This window comes from Aquila chrysaetos, chromosome 2, assembly GCF_900496995.4.
Source record: "Aquila chrysaetos chrysaetos chromosome 2, bAquChr1.4, whole genome shotgun sequence".
In the NCBI taxonomy this organism is placed as follows: Eukaryota; Metazoa; Chordata; class Aves; order Accipitriformes; family Accipitridae; genus Aquila; species Aquila chrysaetos.
Window position 1 is genome coordinate 5,910,963 of NC_044005.1, and position 23,780 is coordinate 5,934,742.

At 45.8% G+C, this 23,780-nt stretch overlaps 1 protein-coding gene across 2 annotated transcripts in view; it reads right to left on the minus strand.

Annotated features, from left to right (window-relative positions):
- SLC35F4 (solute carrier family 35 member F4) overlaps window positions 1-13,167 on the minus strand; it is a 128,105-nt gene extending 114,938 nt beyond the window's left edge. For both annotated transcript variants that reach the window (XM_030006679.2, XM_030006654.2), the window contains exon 1: window positions 12,864-13,167. In XM_030006679.2, the coding sequence (XP_029862539.1) occupies window positions 12,864-12,966 (103 nt within the window). In that variant the 5' untranslated portion in view covers window positions 12,967-13,167. The remainder of the gene's footprint in view (window positions 1-12,863) is intronic.
- Between the last annotated feature and the right edge of the window lie 10,613 nt (window positions 13,168-23,780).

Here is a 23,780-nt window from a genome sequence, read left to right on the forward strand (position 1 = left end):
ATATTTTATGGTTTTTACTGCATCATCTTAAAGTCATAAAGGCAGGTGTACCCTGTGAGACTCCTGACATCCCAATACAGCCTGGAGAAGTAGCCAAACAGTACGAAACCAACATCTCTCCTCCCAGGCTGGTATCTCTTCTGTGTGCTTGAAGGAATTATGAAATAAAAAATGTGTTAGCTTCACAGGATGCTTATTCACACCAAACAGGCCAATACTTTGTTTTCTTTCTCCTCCTCTGTCTCCACATATATTGGGGGGTAGGAGGGACCTGACTCCAAGACTTCATTGGAGTTACCCTCATTTGTCAGCTGAAGAGCTGTATCCAAAGAACCAGCAGCAACAGAAACAAGCAATTCTACAACAGCAAAATGGACAAAGTCACTTTCCTACAGAATTGTGTCTTCTAGCCAGATTCTCCAGTGTCTAAAAAGCAATTAGACAAATTCATGGAAGAAATATCCACCAAAAGCTACTAAAATATACATACACTAAGGACTTCCCAAGGCACAGGTCAATGAAGGATGGAAGCGCACCAGGAACCTGCATTATACTCTTCTCTGCATATCTCCTGTTGACCACTGTCCGAAGCTGGATGTTAACTAGATGCATCTTTGATAAGACCCCCAAAATTGTATGCAGTACATCTCATCTTCAGGAGTGAGCTAATTCTACAGCTTTCCCGCCACAGGAGAACCAAGAGGGCCCCCATTTTCTAGCAACCTGTTTTATAAACATCAGGGCTCTGTGCCTTTCACACTCTCTGACTCCTGGTAGGTTTGCTTGGATTCGGCCAATAGATTCAAAAGTTACAGTGGGAGTGAGTAGGGACAGAGATATGATGTTCACATAAGCCTTAAGAAACCAGGTTAAAAAAAATCAACAGACGATGAGTTACAAGACGTTCTGTAATCTGCTGTTAAAACACCCAGGAATGAGGTGCAAAGTCCTAACAGGGCATACGAGAACATGTTTGACAACGAGCGAGTGCTTACATTAGGCAAAAAAACATCATCCTTAAAAAATGACTCCATGATAAAAGAGAAACCCAGTAGTAACTCCAAAGAGCAGGAACCTGCTCACTCACAGACCCACCACAAGGCACAGGGCTGTTCTTTCCTTTCTAAATCATCCCTTTTATTCTCTTTCAGACCTTAACAGACTGCTACAAAAATACTATAAATTATGGAGTATGAGTGATGTCAAAGCCTGCTCTCAGAGGGAGGCTGGGAACAGCAATCATGTATTCTTCAGTTTGGGAATATACAGACATAATTTTTGTTCATAGCCTATAAAAAAAGGCTCTGCACATCAAAGGCACCAAATATATTTCCTTTCAGATCTTCCCTTCAACCAGCCCAGTCCGACGCCACAGTCACAGGGAGAGAAGGGAGGCTGATAGGATGAAAAGGGGAAGTCAGGACCAAGGAGAACAGCTTAAGCCACTGAAATACACACGGAAAGCATAAATGCAGCAGAAGACCCAGTATCTACAAACTCTGTTCAAACTGCACTGCATTATTCCAGCTGGCTTCCAGAGAGACCTGCTTCTGAATACCTGAATGTGACAGGAGATAATGACCATAACCCTCAAATGAAGACCTATGAATCTTCTCTTCATGTGCATAAAGGATATTTGGCAGTTCAGGCTGCTCTGAACTACAGTACCTGTCCACCAGTCCCAAGTAGGGAAACAGAAAAACTTGGGGAACGTGAACAAAATGGGATGACTTGTTTTACCCAGCCACACACCATCCATCACCCACAGGGAGGATGTGAAGGGCAACAGTCATTAAACCACCAGAGGATTCTCCTGCTCTAAGGTGATCTTTTGCCAGGTAACACATCATTAGGACTGCTTCACTGAGGGGGGGGGGGGGGGGGGGGGAAGCATAGGAAACAATCAGAAACTTGATGCTGTTCTCCAAAGCTGTGTCCATCAGAAAATCCTAAAAAAAGGGCTTAACTTTTATTTGCAACTAAACCAAAAACATCCTCAGCTATGAACATCCCACAGTTGGGAGCAGCTTTGGAACTAAAGCAAATCAGAACCCAGACAACTGAGGTCTGCCCCTTACTATTATTTGTATGGCAAATCTGAGATCCCAGCTAAAATAAGAGACTGAAACCAACGTCTGTTAATAACGTGCACAGTGATAGTGATAGATTTCTTCTACCCAACATTCCCCTACATAGGGTAAATCTGAGAGCTACACCTCCCATTTTGTTTGCCTCCTTAAAGCAGTAAACTATAAGGAACGTCTTACCTCCACAAAGTGCTATGTAATTTCACTACACTGTATAAATGTTTTACACCAATAATAATTAAGGGGCACATTTTCAAAGAAGTGCCTGTAAAAGTTACACACACAGAATTTGAGAGCACTGTGGCTAAATCACATGTACACACTCACCAGAGTGGTGTTTCCAGGTGTCTGCCTTAAAAACTTTGTCTCTCAGAGGAGCCACTGCTGCATCTGTGCACACTGTGAGTACCTAAGTTTAAGCAAGTTTTCAAGAGTCTGCCCACATACAGACATCTTTTCTTCTAGCTGATTTCTAAGCCCATAGCTGAAGATGCCTGTCTTCACAAGGATGCTCAAAACAGTTGCTCTGAATTCACTTCAAAGCAGATATGCACAAAGACACCGCACAGACCCTAGCTAGAAATAGAGTTGCCCTAATTTGATCTAATTAACCTCCTTTCCAGCACTGAATATGTGGAAACAAACAGGATGCACTGGAAAACCCAGCTAAGCAGCCTCTTCACTGCTTTCGCCTGCTGCAGTGCATCTACAGGTGAAGTACAACCTCAGCCTTTTAAGTCAACCCTCCAACCAACCAGTGAGGTCCCCATCTGAGAGCAGATGGCCTTCAAAAGGCATATTCCTGGACCCACACCTCTGTGAAGACACTAGGTCAGACGACAGTTGTGCACTTAACGACACACTGAAGTCAGTCCAGTGTTCCCTGCAAGCATCAAGCTTTGTGGCGCACAACCACAGATAAATCCATGCCCATTGCCAAAGGGTGCCCCAAGAAGAGTGACAGAAGGCAAGCCTTGTACTGGATGAATCACCTTGACGGGACACATATGGCTTGGCACACCAACAACAGCTCAACTAAGTTCTTCAGCTGAAAAATGCCTTTTGTTCCTTCCTCCAAGGTTCTTTTTTCAATGCATGTGAAAAGTGGCACTTCTTTAGTGACATTACAGACACTTCACCAGTCTGAATCTTTTTCCCCAGAAGAAATGTTCTCAAAATGTTTCAAGTTTTCCTCTTAACCAATTCCTCACTTTTTTCCCATTCCATCCCACCCCAGAAAGAAGCAAAAATTGACAGAAAATCAGGAAGCTTCATCAGATGTGTTCTTCTTTTTCATATTCCCAGTAAATGCTAAGTTCAATCACTTTCCACCTGCTCTTTGTGTTAGCAGCCTCACTACGTACTGAGAAGTAAGTGCTTTCTCACACATAGAACCACTCCTTCTCAGGTAAAAGTCCAAACCGTGGTACAGAAACACCACAAAGAGTTCACCTTCCTACCATCCATGCTGTCAGCATTGAAGAATTTCCTCTGGTGGAGCACTGCAAAGCATCCCACTTGCACACAAGCTGCTACAAATTCTAGCCCCTGTAACGTATCACACAACAGGTTATTTCTGGCACTGCAGAGAAAAACCCCAGTCTGCACCCACACAATTCCAGGAATGCAAACTCCACATGGCAAGCTTTGTCTAAGAAAGGATTAAAATGTCCCAGGTTTCAGGCATATAAGAGAAAAGGGTCTTATCAACTGCACTATAACAACTATGCCACCTTACTTCAGGATGCCAAATGTAAATCACACAGTGCGAACTAATGCAATCACTTTTCTGTCTCAGAGCACTCTGACAGAGAACATGTGTTCCAGCCCTGTTTCACGCTTATCTTACACAGGCACAGCAGCACATGGTTTCAGTATTGTCCTTAGACATTCAGGTATATGATGCCCATTAGCTGAAATGGACCTGCACAGTTGTGTTCCTGTGAATCATATGAAAAATTAGTCCCCAATAGGAAACTATTTTTTAGCGAGGCGCACAGCATCTCCAACTATACCATTAATAATAAAGGTGTGTGTTAGCCCTCATCAAAAATGTCCCCCAGAAGACTAAGCCTCTGCAGGAAGAGAGATAGCTGTACTGTATATTGCTTCAGCAGGCAATTGCTCAAGCAATACTGCTTCAGTGCCATAAACAGCCACTTCCCAGTCATAACGCAAGCACAAAATGCCCAAAACAGGAAGGAATAAAACTGGAAGGGTCACCAGGTTGGCCTCAAGCTACAATTTCTCACTCTGGATGCAGAGATCACTACCAGGTCTATAACTGGTTTGGTAGTGGATTTGGTGGAACTGTTTTGGTGGAGTCATATTGACCCATGAACTGCCATGCTTGTGCTTGCCTCTCCCCTCTTCCCCTCCCAAAACGTAACTGGAAACTTCAATGAGACTCAAAGCAGGCATGGGAGCTCTTCTTGCATCAGACAAAATAGACCAGACAGCTTTGAGACAAGGAACAGCCTTAAGATTGCCAGAAACAGTAGGAAACATCATCTTCCACCCTAGACCTGAATCATGCTCCTTTGCCTTAGCTCATAAGGAAACCAGAACAGGAGCAAATCAGCTTCTCCTTGCCTCTGCAAAAGGACAGCAGAGACGCTTTTCTCACTCCCTTGCTCTGCTACCCCGATCCAGGCCAGCCCCGCTGAATGCAGGAAAGGGCAAGTCCATTTTATCAACAGTACTTGCAAGTGAAGTCTAGGAAGAATCAATATGTTTTTAAAGTAATAACAAAGAGGTCTTCTTTGCCTGTAACACTAACACATACTGCAATACCTTTGAATAAATTCATTGTTGCCACTCAAAGTGCCTGGGATGCTCTCACTTAACAGCTCTGCCATTGCTGTGTAAGCCATACCCTGGGTATTAGCTAGGCATAACGTTACAGATTCCATCCTCGTGCAGTGAAATCTGCCATTCTACAGAGGGCCAGCCCAAATTGTAGGCCACCAGGGAGTCCCACTTCACCCTACCACAAGAAAAGATTTTCAGTCTCACTACGTAGAGCTTGGTCCACTTACTTTTGGTGAATAATTTAACCAGCCAGTGAAGCACTTCACTTTTCCCCCCACCCTATTTGCACATTTGCCACAAAGAAAGAGTCACTTTTTTTGCAGGCATTTTCATTATTGAGATCATCCAGCAGCAGGTTTGTGTGAAAAAAATTCCTGCCACCAGTTGTTCAATGAACAGCAAGCCACAAATTCACTTTCATGGGTGAATTCCCATGCAGGTAGCTGAGCAAAAGCCCATCAAGTTCCAAATGTGCAGAAGAAATAATTGCAGACTTTTAAAACCACTAATAAAAAAAGGAATACAAGCACTGGAAGGATAAAAGTGTGCTCACAACCATCTGTAACTTTGGAATATTATTTTACCACATTTAACCAAGACCAGATATGCAGCTGCCTGCCTGAGTGGATGAGGAAGTCAATGTAAGGGAAAGAGTGCTGGAAGGATAGTCAAAATGAGGGATACCTCCTCTGTGCACTCCAGAGGAGTACCAGGAGCTCATGGCATACCCAGGTCATTTCTTAATAAGCTATACGCAGCAGCAACTCTCTTAGGGGAAAAAAAGGAGAGAAGGCAGCATGCAGCTCCATGCTGCCACAATGACACCAAGTTATGCAAGCTTAAAGCCACCCCAGGTGAATCGGTGTGAGGCGAAGTAGCAGGCTGCCAGAGCTGTGCCACCCAGGAGCATGAAGCACAGCCGAGCCGTTGCCCAGGAGGCCAGGCAGCGAGGAAGCCTTTCTGCAAGAAGGGCTGGAGCAAATGAGCATGGGAGGGCAGAGGAACTGAAAACCAAGCAGAGAGCCCATGTAGAAAGCTACCAAGTTACTGAAAGCACCTCTACCAACCTTAGAACCAGGCCAGGTTCAGCGCAAGATCTGCTAAGCAGTCATAGAATTATAGAATCACAGAATGGTTTGGGTTGGAAGGGACCTTAAAGATCACCTAGTTCCAATGCCCCTGCCACGGGCAGGGACATCTTCCACTAGACCAGGTTGCTCAAAGCCCCATCCAGCCTGGCCTTGAACGCTCCCAGGGATGGGCCACCCCTGTCAGCAAACCCAGATCACCCAGTCAGCAGTGGAGGAAGAGATCGCTCCATCAAACATTATGGCTTGTTCTGCGCAATCTCTGGCAAATTAACATCCCTCCTCGCCACCTTACTGTCTCCATTTTCCCCTGCCAAATAGGAGTAATTTTTCTCAAAATCTTGGCAAACTTCTTTATGAGGCATCTTTAAAGCTTGGGAAATAATTCTTATTTAGATACGTAAGACTGGGAGAGACTTTTTGGCCATTAATTTCAGCCTTCTGCTAATTTCCAGCCTTAATTTATTCATGGCTTGTTCATACCCATTTGTTCGTGTTCCAACATGCCGTTTCAGTTTAAATAACCCGTCCTTCCTACGTTTCCCTGTTCATCCTCCCAAGATGTATTTGGAGCAGCAGCCATGTTCCCATCTTGGCTAGCGTACGCAAACCAAGCTCCATCAGTCCCCTCTTGCAAGGGTATGGTCCCCATCGCCATGGTCCCCAGGGTGTCCTTCCTGATTTAAATTCATCCCTGCTGCCCCCAGTAGTTCAGAACTGCACCCATATGCCATGGCATAGTCAGGTACTGCAGTTTCACGGCTCAGCTCCCCGGAGATTTGACTCAAAGAGACCAAAGCAGTCCCTGACAAAAGGCTGAGGACTGAACCAGTTCCCTCTCCTGCCAGCTAATGAGACCCCTCATCCTCTAAAACACTTTGAGTCCCCAAGTGAAGGGGAGATGCCACTAGTGCAATGCTGCCATACTGTCCCTTCCAGCACAAACAGAAATCCAAACAAAGCCTGGCCCTACTCCATTAGAGAATACGTATCTGGTCTTGCCAAAATTAGTGGGCAAAGGAGTATTTATAAAATCTGTTTTGCTGAAAGAAATTACTTCATAAGTTATTGCTATTCCTGCTGAGATACAGCCATACCTTTCTTTTTTTTTTTTTTTTTTTTGCCTGAACAGAGAGACAAGCCTGCGAGGAGAAGCAACTACAACAGGACTGCATCCTATGCCATGACATCCACTTGTTCCCCCAGAGCTGGTGGGGAAAAAGATTGTTAAATCTACAGTTTGCAATCCAGCCCCCACTGCAGCACACCCTCCCTAAAAGAGAGGCTGGGAATAACTCTCCTATGGAAAAAACCCTGTCCAGTAGGGAAACGAAGGGCTTTGAAATAAAGCTTATTCCAGCCTAGGCCTGCATATGCAGTCCTTGCAACCCAAACACTATCAGGTGGCACAGGGGCAGCTGCCACAACTGGTACAAGCAGAAACAGCCCCGAGACTTCAGCTCACACAGAGGCTGATTCAGACACCGCTGCCTCCCTCCCAGACCCCCTCAAACACAGCTCTATGAAACCAGCCTCATCCCCCCCAAAATTTCAAAGCACCTTTCCTCAACTGTTCCTTTCGCAGTCTCTCCCATTGTGCGTGCTCTGCATGGAGAAACCGGGGGCTCTGCAAACTGTTGGAGCAGCAGCTGGGTACCAGTAAACAGACTGAGACTTTGTTCCCCTCGCTGGAAGTGACAAGCTACCAGGAGGGCACGGTGTTCAGTAAGCACAGAGATGATCCGGGTTTGCCATGTGATTCGTACTGCAGCAGAGCTGCTGGCACAGCTGCTGTAATAACCAGAAGAAAATTCCCTCCAATGTTTCAGAGTTAGATTTCCCCTCCACAGCCTTTTACTCTGCTCGGAGAGCAAGAGAGCCAAATTGCCAAGCCACTGATGCTGGCTCAGCATGCCTGTAATCCCAGTCTTATTAAGCAAAGCAATTAAGCATGGACTTAACTTTAAACACATTGTCAAAGCCCAGTGGCTTAGTGCAAGTTCAGACTTAAGCAGATGCTTAAGTCCATTGCTGACTTGAGGCTTAACTTGCCAAATTAAACCACAAAACCTTGCTTGAGCTGTTCTACAGAAGTAAGAAAACACAAAGCTTATTCTCTACAGCAACCGTGCTAACGTTAAGGAAAGGTTCAGCATTTCTTCCCAGGCACCAAGCACCCTCCCAGCACTGCTGCAAGGGCTTTCCAGCTCCCTGGCAGACACGTCTGACCATGCAGCTGCACCAGTGTGCCCACTAACACAGCTGACGGTCCCACTGCTGCATAGACACGAGACACCACCCTCTGCTTCTAGGAGCTTACACAACTCCAGGGTTTCAAGGCAGGTCTGAAGGAGAGGAGAAAGGGAGCTCGAAGCAGCATGGGAGAACGTACAAATGTTTAAAAGTCTAGCAAGTGCCTGCTGAAGGTTGGCATTCACAGCCTGCTGCGGTGGGAATCAAACCCCGCAGATCTGAATGAGACACATCAGAAGGGTAGAAATAAGCTTTACATACTAGGAGAAGCTCTCCAAGCATGATGAAAAAGAGAAGGTGATGGCCCACGTGAAGAGCTAGGAGAACAAGTGCAGCCACTACATTTTCAGTATGGTTATGCTGTTCTTGTCCAGGCCTGAGAAAACAGCATTACAGAAATGCAGAACTGCAATGCTGAGAGCCAGGACAAGACATAAGAGTTTGCGGATGGTGGAAAGAGCTCCATCAAAAAGACATTAGACAGGCAGAAACTGCTTGACTTGGAGGTGAACTTGGTGAAGCTGATGAAGATAGAGATGAGAAACTTTGGCTAGAGCAGTTTTAATTCAGTGGAAGGCACAGAAAAGGTGTTAGGACAGACTTGAAGGAGAGGAACTTTGTAGTGTGAAAGTAAAAAAGCATTCAGTACTGAGATGAAAGGCAGATGGGCTGGCAGTTGGAAAGAGTCAAAAAAGAAAGAAAAAAACCTCCAAAAACAAAACCCATACATACTCTTGAGACTGGAGACACTAAACACGGTTGTATTACCAGCAAATACTCAGAGAAGAATGAGAAGTTATGGCAAAGATCAGGAGAGGGAACAGGGTTTGCCACTGCTTGTGTAGATAGAAAAGCTGGATCAGACCAAATGAAAACACACACATTGCAACATGAAGCCAAAGGGGTGACAAACCATGGGAGCACATTCTGCAGCCCCAGGTCAAAGGCTGAAGCCTCTGTTCTACACCAGTACCATGCCCTGGGAAATCATGGAGTAACTTTGAACAAATTTACTGGAAGAGGGACACAGCCCCTCTTCCTTCCCACAGAAGCCAGAGACCTCATACATACTCTGTACATTTTAAATGCAGAAATTGAGGGATCAAGCCATGTACCCGAAGGTACAGGATGACTGGGGTTGGGAAAGGCCCTTTTCATCTCAGGAACCGGTGGCGGGGGGAAAAACCATCATATCTTGCTCCAATTCCTGTCTCTTATTATGCAGGATATGTTTGGGGTTTTTTTTTAATCCATATACATGTATGCAAATACCAGACCAAAATACATGCTTCTGCTTGTAATCAGATGACTTAGAGAGAAATAAAGAAGGTGTTTTCCTTCCCTAACAGCTTTTTTTAAGGATAAATAAAATTATAAAAGTGCCTGACTTAAATTTAACAAAAGAATCATCATATGCACACTCCCAAGTCTGAAGTAGGTTAGTGCACACAAATATAGAAGATGAAGCAAAAGTCTCCAGAAAATACTGCAGTTCTTTGTAATAACAGCTCCTGAATACTACAGATGTCTGACATTAGATTTCATGACCATTTGTGACCAGTCCTTAGCCTTTACACACAGAAACCTAGGCATGATCTCCTGTTAGAGCATGATATACTTGCCAACCCGCTAAGGGAGGGATGTACATCAGCAGCTCAATTCACAGAGCCTTGGGCTGGTTTTTGCCATTTTTCCAGGACCCCCCAAGAGTGAGCAGAACAGTAGCCACCCACCCCCCTGCCCTCACCTTTCCTCATCAAGAGAAATCTCCCTGTCCCTAGCTGGGCACAGCGGGCTGGGGACAAAGAGGAGCCTCAAGGAAGGTGGTGACCATCAGCAGGCTGTCATCATCCAAATAACATCCCCAGCTGGTGCCTGGCCAGCTCTCTGATCAGAGCCAAGGGGTACCCAAGAAGCAGACAGCACAAAGCCATCCTGGGGACAACAGCTCATCCTCAGCTCCCTCTTCCTCAGGCACCCTTCAGACCCAGGCAGGAGCAAGGTGACAGCATGAGCAGATGACTGCACATGCTACAGGTTTGGGCATACGACAGGACAACGGCTCCTCTGCCACTGGGGAGGGTAGGGAAGAAACCTACCTGAAATTCTGAGCACATTGCATGCCACCAGCACACTTCTCTCCAGGAAAAGGCACCAGCATTGTTCAGTTGCACTAAAACTGTATTTGGATAGCGATGACAAAAATCGTGCCCTCCCCAAAATAAACTGAGATATCAAGTACATTAATTAGTTGTACAAACTTCCCACCTTGAGTGTTTACATTTTGACAGTGCTGTAGCTGTACTGAACAATTAGCTAAGAGAAAAAATGTCAACAGCACTTAGAAGCAACACCACTTGAAGGCAGTATTTCAGCCTAGACACAGGAACGGAGTAAGATCTCCAAGCGAGGACCTCCAAGAGCGACTCTCGCTGCCAAGAGGCTGTATCTGTTCAAGATGCCTGAAGAATGCCTGTTTTTTTCCCCAGGTAGGGGCAGAACATCTTCATGAAAATCCTAACACAGTAAAGTACTTTATAAACCCCAAATACACAGCCACAAGGATAAGGTAGTCATTCACCAACTGCAAGCACTCCAAAACTTATGAAACTGCTTTAAAAAGCATTCATGGCTTAGAAGGGCTACATGCTTTTCATTTACCCAAGGGTATTTAAGTATTGGGATACCTCTGGGTTACGCACTTTCAGTTTTCCTCTTTAAGCATGATGACCACAAATTTTGCTTATTTTCTTCAAACAGAAAAACCTGAGACACTAACCACTTTTGTTTTGCCTCAGCACCCAGTCTTCAAAGGTACAGAAGGCTAGGAGATTGGCAATAAGATCCCAAGAGTCAGCACTTTTGAAAGCCTCGGCCTCTTCCCAGCATGCTTTATCCAATTTGAAGCAGATGCAATCTGTAGCATCTGTAGAACCTGGTCCTGGACTAAGAAAGCTTTTCTTTGTCCAGACAGTCCTCTCCTGGCCTCCCTGATGCACCCGTGCAGAGCCACTTGCATTGCCAACACTGAATTCAGGTCTACATTTCGACAGAGAGTGGGAGTGTTGCTGCAGACTGAAAAATTGCATTCTGCCACTGAAGCAAACTTGTGACAAAGTATTAAGCCAGTATTCTCATTCTTCTCTAGTAAATCACACTGTGTGATATCACAGGTAGAGATCCTCTGGAGCCACTGCAGAATTTGGGACACAGGTCTCACCTAGCTCAGACTTAAACAGTCCCTGGACTGTCATGCAGCCATTCCTCCAGATTGCTCTGAGCTTCTTCCCAACTCCTCTGACTACAGACAAACCAACTGACCTCACCAAATGATCACAACACCTGCCATGCTGTTAGCATGCTACCAATAACAGCTGAATAAAACCACTGGGCTTGGCTGTTTGCTCTTTCAGCTGACCATTACACAAAGGAATTTTTTTTTAAGTGGTTTCAATGCATGCCTTTCCTCCATCATAAAAAGCCCACAGACATGTTTGTCTGATATTAGCAGTTCATTAATTGAGTTTTGGTTTATTGTTGTACTAGAGCTGGAGAGTACTGCACTGCCTGTTCTGGAAAGCAGCTCACCTCCTCTGATTCCAAGGGGAGTTTAAATATGCAAAAGAAAGTCTGCTCCTTAGTGCTCACCTCACTAAGGTGGGTTTTTTGCCTTTCTCCCCCCCACCCCTTGCCGCGGTTCCCCTTTTGTTTTTTAAGCTGTGGCATGTCATAGCTTTTGCAAACTGCAAAGCAACTATTAGACAATGAAACCCTAATGCATCCATTTCCTTGGTGGTAAAAATGAATCATTTCTTTCATTAGCCTAACTTTCCCCATTAAATAGCTCTACAGAGCACTGGGACAGCCACAATTTCAGAGAAACCCGCTAAGGTTCTCCCAGCTGCTAGAAACCCGCTGCTCCTTATTAAAAACTTCAAAAGCAAAAATAATGAAGGACCAACTGCTTTAATTTCAGCTGCTTCTTTTAAGGGAAAAAAAAAAAAAAAAAAAAAACAAACCCCAACCAAACCAACACCAAACCTTTACATCACAAGCGTCTCATATTAAAGTGGCACGAAGGAAACCCCCTCGGTAACTCCCCACTTTTCTGGAAAAATCTAATTAGTTTTGTGGGGAAGATGAATAAACCCGGAGCTTCACGCTGAAGCGGCCGCCCGGGGGGGACGGACACCCACCGGGACCGAAACTTTCCCGGTGCGGCGCGGAGCACCCGGTGAGCAAACACCCCCCCCCCCCCCTTCCCGCGGAGGTGGGCGGTAGGGGCGAGGGTGGAAACAAAAAATAAACCTCCAAATGGCAGCCAAAGGTCCCCGCACCCCTCGCTGGCCGCAGGATGGAGCCGCGGGCGCCGAAGTTACGCGGCGATCGCCCCACCACCCCCTCCACCGGCCCCCCCTCACCTCCCCGTCCCCGTCCGCAGAGCCAAGGGCCCGCCGCGTCTCCTCAGGGGAGAGCCGGGCGGGCAGCCGCCCTTGGCCCCCCACACGACCCGAGGGGTGGGGAGGGCATTTTAGGGGGCCAGGGGAACCCTCAGGGCTCTGCCGCCGCCTCCTTCCACACACACACACACACAAGGGCCGGGAGAGGCGGGAGGGCGCCTTACTTTTCTGGCTGGAGTAGCCCGGGTAATATCCATAGTAGCCCGTGATCCGCAAGATCCTGTCCTCGATGGTGGCCACGCCGTTGGGTGCTGCCTTCCCATCCATAGAAGGCGGGAGCCACTGGCGGGGCGGCCGGGCGGGACGCGGAGCCGAGGCGGGCCGGGCAGGCAGGAGGAGGAGGAGGAAAAAGAAGAAGAAGAAGCGCGGGCACGGCCGCCGCAGCTTGCTCTGACTCCGCCGCCTGGTGCAGGACGGGCTCCGCAGCGCGGCGGCGGCAGCGGCCCGCGCCCAGCCCGGCCTCCCCCCCCCCCCCCTCCTCTCCCGCCTTGCCCAGCCCCGGGCGGGAAGCCGGCGGTGCGGGGGAGGCGGCGGGCGGGCGGCACTTCAGTCGTTATTTAAAGGCAGGGGGGGGGGGGGGGGGGGGGGGCAGGAGGAAGGTGGGGATGGCGGGCTGGCCCCTCTGGGTTGCTGGTGAGGTGGGAAGGGGCTGTTGAGGGCTGGCTCCGTGGCCCCGGCACGCTGAGGGGAGGCGGGGGGGGGGGGGGGGGGGTGTCTCTCCTCAGAGCAGCGGGCCCCGGGTGAGGTGTGTGTAAAGAAACGCTGGTGTCACCCCGTTCCCCAGATCCTCCCCAGGCTGGTGACCACCCAAGGGACACCGCGGTCCGTGGAGCCGAGGGGGGTTACTCCGGACGGTCAGCCGGGGGGGCTTGACGTGATGAGGTGACGAAGGTGTCCCGAAATGGTACCTGCGAACCACGGACCTGCGGGTCCACGTCCTCGGATCTGTTCCCCCAGGGGCTGCCCACAGGCGTCCGAGAAAGGACGGAGGCCAAATTCGGCCTCAGAAGAGCCCGAGGGGGGAAGGTTTCACCCCTCCGTGCTGCCAGGGCTCGGACTCTGCCTGTCACCCAGAGCTGGCCCACGCCGAGGGATTGCTCAGAGGAGCAGAAGGGATATCTGTCCCCTGCCACCCGGGTGGGCCGTACGCCTGCTCTAACTAAGGTCTAGCCATAGGATGCTCTCTAAAGCCTTGCCTGCATTTGAAAAAAAAAAAAAAGAGGTGAGAAATTCACCATTTGGCTTTGTAACTCATTCCAACGGCTAATTCTCTCTTTGGTAACAATTGGGCTTTGAATTACTTGACTCTTCTGCTACTGGTCCTTGTTACGCTTCTCTGTGCTAGACTGAAAAGAATGTTAGTAACCAGCCTTTTTTCCTCCAAGATGTATTTCCATCTAGTAATCAACACACTTTTTTTCCAGCCCTTTCATTGTTTTGTGGCTCTGTCATACCTTATCTTCACCTACTCCTTTTTCACCCGGCCGTTTCCATTAACTGGTGCATGGGGAACCCGGTCAAGACATTTCATATCCCTTGCTTCCTTCTCTGTTCACATTCGTTCTTCTCCCTTCTGTGCTTGGCTAAATAAGCTGATGGCACAAAACAGCCTTTTATGAGCACAAACAAATAATAGATGTATTAAAAATAGCCGTTGCTGTGGCTTTGCATGGGGAGTCATTAGCTGGTTAGTATTCATTCGGTGCTTTGAAGATCAACGTTTTCTGGTGTATGAATGCAGATATAATAAATGCACTTAAGATATTAAATAAATACTCTTTTGATCTTGATTTCTTGTCTCCTGCCATGCTGCTAGGTAATACTAAGGGCAGTTACAAATCAGTGACAGATCAACCAGCTACAACTCAGGAATTCAAGGCACAGCTCATTTCACAGCTTCTTCATCCCCTTTTAGGCTAGCAATGAAACAAGATTAGTGACTTTTAATGTTTTTCAATGTATAGATTTTTTTGTATTTGTCCAACAGAAGCACAGACTCCTGCGTGATGAATTTACACCAACTGACAACAGACATTTTCTTTTTACTTCGGATCTGTGGAGTGTTATAAGCAGCCTGCACCCCTCCAGGTTTTCCCAGACTGGGACAGAAGCAGCTGAGAGCCAGACCATGTATTAGTTGGCTTTGAGAGGTGCTGGGTCAGTAGTAGTCGGTAAGGCTCTAACCCCTTCTGCAAGATTAAAATTCTCTGTCCTAGTTAGGGAAGCACGGTTGATGCAAAAATCACTTGCCTGGTGTGTTGTGTGGAATCTCTGAATAAACCACAAGTCCCCCTTCCCAATTTCACCTCCAGTGGGAGTTGGTGTTATGAGAACATTACCAGCATTGATCTCAGCTTCAAAGTCAAATTTCGGGACTTAAAAGTGTTACTTTGAAGAGAAGGAAAAAATGACTGGTTCATTTGAAGGTTAAAGTAATGTGCCCAGGAACAACTCTAAGCTTCAAATTCTTTCCAAACACCTTAGTTCTGGCTTAATTTTTCATCTCCTCTCTTCCTTTTATCCCTAGGCTTTCAAGGACATGCTGTGCATGTTTAAACATCACTAGATGATAATACAAGCAAAGCCATTCCTGAAATTGCTCCTGACTATGGTTGCCTTCCAACATCACTCTATGCAATAGATGCACAGTGGTACCCTCTTGTCTCTTTGAAAGCTTATAATGAATTGCAGCTTTGTATTGTTTCTGAATTCTTACTATGCTAACAAATTTTCTTTTAAGAAAAATCAAGCAGATTGCTTTTTCTGCAGTTAGGCTTTTTGCAAGTTACAGTTAAAGGAGTGCAGAGGAAGCCTAGCTGAGTAAGATGTATGAACTACCATTTATTACCAAGAAAAAGACACTTATATGATTAGGGGCACATGGGGACTTATTTGTTTCATCTTTTCAAGTTAACAGGTCCATCAAAGTCACGAGCTGCATAAATACACTAAAGTGATTTTTGCAGGGAGATTTGTGCATTTACGACTCTGTGACTAAAATCTAAGGGTTGATCCAGAAGAGAGCTCTAAAAGCATCAATTTAACCTGGAGCTTGTTGTACAGGTTGAATTTCCCCCAGACTCTACGAATGGGTATCTTTCTCTAGAGAAGGAAAGAGACTTACACCACTAATGGCCACAGTTTTTCAAAAAAACATATTTAACTCCAGGCCATATGTTTGCAAAAATAGCCTTTCGAGTGAGAGAACAATGTAAATGTCTCCTGATCATCTTGCTGATTCTGCAGACAGACAGTCCCAGTGTCTTTTTTGCTGCTCACAGCTTTCCCAGACAGCCTCAGATAGAAAGGAACAAGAGTCTGGGTATATTTCACAGCTGCCTTTCAAATCCCACTGGATGGTGCTGTCATGAAACAGCAAGTATCCTCACATGAGTAGAGCCTGAAGAAGCAGACCTTTCCTTACCTGCCTGTTTTCTGACCGCATCGACTCTGGTTCTTTCTCCGTGAGGCAAGAGGCATCATTTCCTCCTGTTCAGTTCCTTGTCTATGTTGCAAGATACACTAAAGACCCAACGGTGACAGCTCAGTAGGTCCCCACATTGGACAAAAGGCCCAAAGGATTTAGGAGAAGACATGGGGCAAGAGTGATAGCAAAAATGCTTAGACTTGAAGTGATTGCCTGAGATCCTAAAGCAGATCAACCACAGGCTTTGAGGAATGCAACCCAGTTCTCCTGTTTCCCATGCCAGTTCCCTGTCCTTCTCCTTCGTTACTTCATCCTCCTCCACGTACCTCCCCAGTCCACCTGAGGTGAGAGAAAGGGGCGATTTCTGTTCATGAGCAGAGGTTACTGCCAATCCTGCTGTCTCATCTCTTTGAGGAGGTTCTGACCTAAGCTGTTATCGGGAGTGAGCTGTAAGAAACACAGGCAGCTTTGGTCTGTCAGTGCCCATTACTTTCTAAATGCAGCTTACCTATGAGCCTCTGAACATGTGAAAAAAAAACCAAAACAACCAGCTACAGCGAGGAATGTTTAATGCGAAGTGACTCTTTTAAGTAAAAATTTAATTACAAGTTGATCATTCCAAATTAACTGTTTTCATTCCAATATACGTTGGGGGGGGGAGGTTTGTTTGTTTTTTTTTTTAACAAGAACGTGTCACTTTGGCTTGGACTGCAAATTCGCAAGAATCTTTAAAAAGTCATGGCAAATAGGACTTCTCTCATGTCATTTGGAGAAAATTATTTTGCATGTTATGGGCTCAGTTCTCCTCTCAGATACATCATGCTGGTGTAAAGCTAGCATAAACATGAAGAAGCTGGACCCACAGATAGGGAAAAGAAAGTCTGTAGCATTTAAAGTTCCTCTAATTGTCCTCTTAAGTGGTAGCCGTGAAAGTCACTGGAGCATAGCCAGTTCCTGCTCACTCTGCCTCACACACACTAGGCATGAAGGATGGACTAGTCTCTCCATTGACATCAAGGTCAAAAAGGACTCACTGAGAATATGAAACCATTTAGTGTAAAGATGCCTGAAGCTGGCAGCTTGGTTTTAAGAGCTTTTCCCCTATGTTTGAAGACTGGGGAGATTCCAGCTTGGAACAAAATTTGAAGTCCAGTTCCAAAATATTTCAGAGCATCACCAGATATTAAAAGGTTTTGATTTGGCAATGAGCTAGGCAGCTTTTTTAATGCCAGTTGATTTCATTGAAGGGAGGAAGAACAAGAAACAATCAATTCGTTCTGAAACTAAGACACAAAGACGGTATTAAGGATGGAGGAGAAAGCTGCTAGAAAAATAACAATGTTGAAGAACAAGGAACAGAAATGGGAATGCGCGGGAAAGGAAAGAACAGAAAGAAACAGAAATTTTGAAAAAGGAGGAGGCTGTCAAGCAAGATGCGTCCATGCAGACACTGGAACAGTGACAATCTGAGCAAGACAAATCCCAAACCAGGCTGTGGTTTTCGCTCCTGGAACGGGAACAGCTTATTCCCAGCCCTTAGAGCTCACCCACGCTCTGAGCCTGCAGCAGGACAGCAGGTGAGAGGAGACACTGCCAGGGCTGAGCACACCCATTCCATGGGCAGTGCCCGAAGAAATGGCTTATGCACAATTTTTCTTACTGTGCACCTGTAGTCCAGACAGCAGCACAGCTTTAAACAGTCCCCATGCTACAAAGCAATTTGTATGAATAGGTCCATGCTCTGGTCCATTTGGGGCCCTAGGAGACAGAGGGGTAGTTAGCATTTGCCCCCAAGATGTATAAAAATGCAAGCCCCCAGCTCTCTACATTTATTCTAACTAAAGCTAGCAAGAAAGGGGCTTTCAGGGCACTCATCATTTTTGTTTCCAAATAGCAAAGGGAGGTAGTTATTCCCCTGAGCCCATGCTCTCAAACATTTCCTGGAAACATTTATTTAGCAGTAGCACTGCCAATTTATTGGTGCCTGTTTCAAAGAGGGGAAACAGACAGAGAAGAGACTCAGTCCAAATTGCAACTGGTTGTTGCAGGTATGCACTTCCTAAAGGTCATCCAAGGCACCTCTCTTCAGTTTCAATGACAAAAAAAGAATAACAGTTACAGAACTCCATACAAATGCAAACAGTACATGGCTACTGTGCTTTACATCACTTAGGATGGGCTGAGTCCCATTTTTGCGAAGTACTGACCATGCTTTTTGTCTTCCTTCTTTGATGGCTAGAGTTCAGCTGATAGACTGGTTTGCACGCATTGCTCTACTTTTTCAAATCCCATTTCTTCAGCAAGGTCTGAGAATGATGAATGGCCACAGCTACGTTCTTACACTGTTTTCAGTAGAGCTGTGACCATGTACACCATCAGAAGATCTTTCTTGGGAGCAGTGAGAATTGGGGTGGACAGAGTCTGGCTGCACTTTCAGATTCCAGTCTGACTGCAGTGGTGGGGATAGGGAAAGGAAATCATTATTTGCAGAGAAAACAAACAATTTGGGAATAAATCTATGATGGTATTTCCAAGGAACTACTTTCCTGCTAATGCCTGCCCTTCCCATTCTAACCAGGATTTGATCTCTGAACAGTCTTCAGCATTCAGGAGGCATGAAGGAACTGGAGTTCTACACTGTGACTCAGGACTCAGCTGTGATGAGACCCACACTGATTTCCTGAGCATCTGGAAAGATTTTATGTGCTTCTCCCTGTCCCTGGATTTGGAGGCTGGTGTCATTCGAAAGTGAACAGGCTGACGCACCGACATGGAAGTGTCCGGATGGCTGGTGGTCAGGACAACACTGAGCTCGTGATGCAGTGTCAGAAACCTCCTCTGCCCTGCCGTCGTCTATGCCAGTTTTTCAATTCCTTTTGACATCAGCAGGAAGCACAGCAGGACCCACAATGAGCAACACTTTGTGTAACACACACAAGAAAACTGCAACACTGGGCAGTTTTACAAAGCAGCTTTCTTGCAGATAATAAAGTCCTGGCTCTTTCAGTACATCTGCACCTATGAAGTTTCCCAGATGGTGTTTTGAGGAGATAAGAGTTCATGAAAAGTGGCATGAAAAACTCAAAAATCTCTACTACCTCCTGGTGGCAGAGATTTGCTCTCTGTGTACACAGAAATGATGATGGAATGAGGCCTGATCGTCTGACATCACTGTAAAGATTTTGGTGTCTTCAGATCAGTTCTATAACCCCTTAACACTCCCAGTGATACATAAAGTATTATCTGAGCAGCAGCTGTCTAGTCTGTCTTCAGCTTTTCCTTCCCACACTTCTCCCTGCCTACATCAAATCGATTCCTTTAGGTTGCTCCATGCTCTGCCCAGTTAAGCCAAAAAGAAAGATCTCCTCCTCTACCTCCTTCCTTTTGACATATCTTGTGCTGTTGGAGAAAGCGATCTCCTCTCCGGACTCACTCCCAAAAGCATGGAGATTAAAACAAGCAGTGTGACTTAGCCCCAGCAATAAATTCAGTCCTGTCCCCTGGCTTTCACAGGTCCTTCAGATCAATATGCTATAGCAGCATGGAGATTCAGCTCCTTCTGGTGTCCTAGACTGAAGCTGTACCTGGTGCCTAAAGAGTGGATTAGCCTTACTGATCATCTCCAGCTCAGGAATGAGCAGCTGGATAATACGGCCGTGTGTGCCCCTTGGACTCTCCAGTCCCAGCTCTCAAGAGAAGAGCTCACAGCTACTTGCCAAGGACCCTTTGTGCCCAGTCTCCCATCACACAGGTTGCACTTTCACTCCAGAAGGCTTCTTAATGTGAGTCCTTTCCACTTCTTAAGGTGAGTCAGGGCTCAATTCATTGACCTGAACATCAACAACACCTGGTGCCATTTAAGATGCCATGTGACATTCGAGGAAACTGCAGAGCACTGGTAGGTATACCAGAGGATCTAAGGAGATGGTATGTTTCTGTGCTGGCAGCTGGAGGCCATGAATTGTTTCACAGCACATCCCAAATGGCTCTGAAGTTTTGTGTGAATCAAGCCCTCAGTGTTACCACTAAATAACTCTGTGCCTTGACTTGGGGGAAAAAAGTCATCCTGATGCTTCTAAAAGCAGGGATGTTTCATCCTGAGTCACACATACTTCCAGGAGGCAGAAAGGCGGGCTGTTGCATTGTCCCAAGGCTGACGGATTTGCTGACTGCATGCTTTGAGTTATCTGAATTGCACCTGGGAGGGTATAGGGCAGCACAACTCAACAGAGCCCAGCAGCAAGCACTCAGATTAGCTGAGTAAGTGTGCGCATGTGTGTGTGTGTGTGTGCGTGCATGCGTATCTCCCTTGAAAACATGCTGGCCAGTCAGAAAGGTAAATTAAGTGGAGAAAGCAAGGGCTCCCAGGCTTGGGACAGGACCTTTAGCTGTGCTCTGCTTTCTCCACTAGCCTCAGGAGGCTGGGTACATCACCATTTGGAGGAGTACAACTGCAAGCTGAGCCTTTTTGCTTTTGGGAATGAGGTTTTTATGGCGTGAACTGTCTGTGAAGGTGAGGTTGTTTTTTATCCTTTTCTTTCCATCTGTTTACCATGCTGGGCTAAGTCAAGCAGATTGCAATTGGTCTTCACTGCCCAGCCTCAGCACGCTGACTTTGTCATATCGCCAAGCAGCACTGACATCCCTGACCCCTCTCCAGAAGGACCTCATGAATTCAGATTCCCTGGATTTCCTCCAGTCAGGTTTGTCATGGTTTTGCACCTTTATCTTGTGACAGATCTGGCTGGAGATCCACGCACCCTCCTCTTTGGGTTCATACCCACCACATTTGTAGTCCAGCACTGTGAACTCTCTTCTGCCCCACAAATGGACACGCAGGACTTGTGATCTGCTGCTGATGCTGCATATGTAGTCCCTGCAGCAACACTGCATCACGCCCAGAGACCCTGCCGAAAGATTCCAGCCACCTTCCCCCAAAGAATGCAGTGAACTTGACCCAGCCTCCTTATCCAGGTCTCATCACATATTGCAGCTCCATTACCCAGAGTATTCAGTCCTGTTTCTGTCATATGGCTCAAATCTGGGATCTCTCATGACAGGACATTAAAAACACAACTGGAAGGGTCTGGCCAGTGCCCTAAAAACATTGTGAGCTTCTCCATAGTATTTGCTGCAATGCATATTTGGAGACTTTACTTTTCTGCCTTTGCAGCTGCTTCATAGTCGTGGGAGAAAACTTACATCAACTAACACTTTCTCTAAAGGATCAGTGGGTAAAGTCTGTTTTTTAACATCTGGTTTCTCTCTGGAAACTCCTTGGATTAGATACATATGTAGGAAAAAAAAAAATCTGGTGTCCCGCTCCCTCTGCTGGTACAATTTTTCAGCCATTACTTTGTACCAAAGGCAAAGCTGTTCAGGTGCTCTGTTTTCCAACACCTGGCCTGGCTCTGCTATTTGGAGATAGATCTATCATTGTGTTCAAGGAGAAAGCTTGGGAGGGACAGCAGATCTCTTTTGCAAACAGTTTTCTAATTAAATCCAAGTTGTTCCCAGGTGGCACTGCATGTTTTATGGCTGCCTCTGAACTTTCTGCTTAAGCTCTGCTATTTGGAGATTTATTTCTGTATCCATAAAGAGACCTGCTGCAACCCAAACTTTTCTGCTGGTATTTTTTCCTGCTTTCTGTAAGCATTTCAAAATTCACATGTATCACCACATTTCTTCCTTCAAGATCACCTAGCCTGCTGCTTGTTTCATTTTAGTGCTTCAACCACTAGAGGTAGGATCCCAGTGTACACATCTCATTCTCCCCTTCTCCTTGACATTGTATTTAAAGAGCTTTCCAGACCGCTAACAAGCACAATCCTTTCAGTCTGATATTTTTATTTGTAATAAAGCCTCTTATGCCATGTTTGTCAAATGCCAAACATCTGTTTAAAATCAGGTAGAAAATTAGGTATGTTGCCCATTACCACTAAGGACAGGCATGGATCTCTCTTCCAGAGACCTGGACCAGGTGTGCGTCTCCGGATACTAGCATGCCAGAGGATTACTCCTGTCTTCAAGATCCCCAGGGATCATAAAACCATTGAAAGCTGCACCTGAAACAGCATCTCAGGAGGTCATTGCAGCCAAGTCTTCTTCACGGGTTGGACAATCAGCTCTATCTGTAGCCACTCTGTACCTAAAAAGACCCCCACAACAGAGAGTCCATCCAACAAGGAGCACCAGGGAATTTGTCCTAGATGCTGTGTTGTTAAAAAAACATCTCCTTTCTCCCTCTTTACCACAAAACCCCATTCCAATTCTAGTTACTTCAGTTTTGTTATGCAAGTTGTAATCAAATGTGACCTATAGGGACAGAAGGAAAATGGCAATACGGTTCTTCCTTTAACAATCCCACATACTGCATTGAAGTAATTTAAATATGGTCTTTGGTGTTTACCTGAGCAGTTTGGCTTGTGTATCTAACAGAACTTGTCAAATATCAGCACAGACCAACATATTCTGCAGCCAGAACGAGCTGTCATATTGAAATACTGACCCAGGTAACATCAAAACTATTTGCTATTCATCACATAAATTATTAAATCTTTCATCAGGAACAGAGCCAGCTGTTAATGTCTTTAGCTAAATATATTCTTTTTAAATTGTAGTACTTTTTTCCTGTTTTCTGAAGTACCACAACTTGCCATGAACAATGTTTTCAGTGTCTGGTGGTGATTAATTTTCTGCTGCTCCCTCTTGCACTATTTGAGTCTTTATCTTTATGAGAACTCAGTACTTTACTCAAAAAGAAGAAATACTCAATTCATATCAAACACTGCTGGCAGCATCAGTTTTCAATGACAAAATGGTACTTGGGGTGGCACTGAGATCTACTTGAAAGAGTGCCACAGAACACTGGCTCTATAGAAGGGCTTTTTTTTTTTTTTTCTCAAATATATATATATGATAGCCCAATGGTATTTGGCAGAAGTCACGCTGCAGGGCAGGAAGCCTTCTCCTGTCACAGCCAGGGCAGTGCTGGGCTTCTGTTTGAAGTGTAAGATGGAACTGACACATTTGCTATCATAATCTCTAAAAGAAATAAATTTACTAATCCCAGGGCTGTGACTATTATACTATTGAAATTTAGAGCAGTAATAAGCATTTCCTATCATTTGGTGTGAATAATAAGTCCTTCCAGTCATTTTCCTTTGTTTGTAATAAATTACCTCCCTGATAGCTATTTGATTGTGGTATAAATCATATGTTTCTATTTCAAGGAGATGTCATGTGTATCTGAAACTTCTGTTGCTACCTCTCAATTTATTACATTGAAAACAGAGACCATTAATGTTAAGGTTACAAAGTCAAGCACTAAAAAGTTCAGAAACACCAGACTAAAGGTTGTCTGTACCATCGGGACTGTGCTGGGTGGCTTTTAACCACCCGTTGAAATCATGCCCCATACCCAAGCTGGCTGTGATGAAATGGATCTGGCAAGCTCCCCTTCCCTGCACAGCTGGCCCACTTCTGAAAGCTGTATTATTTATGCCTAGTTCAAAGGATGGCTCTTCCTCCTCCTCATCATCATCTCCTTACCCCTTGACTTGGACACAGAGCCATCCCCATTCTTCCTACCACACACATCCCCTCTCACCTCTCTAGGACTTACCAAGTAGCACAACCACAAATCTAGCTGTAA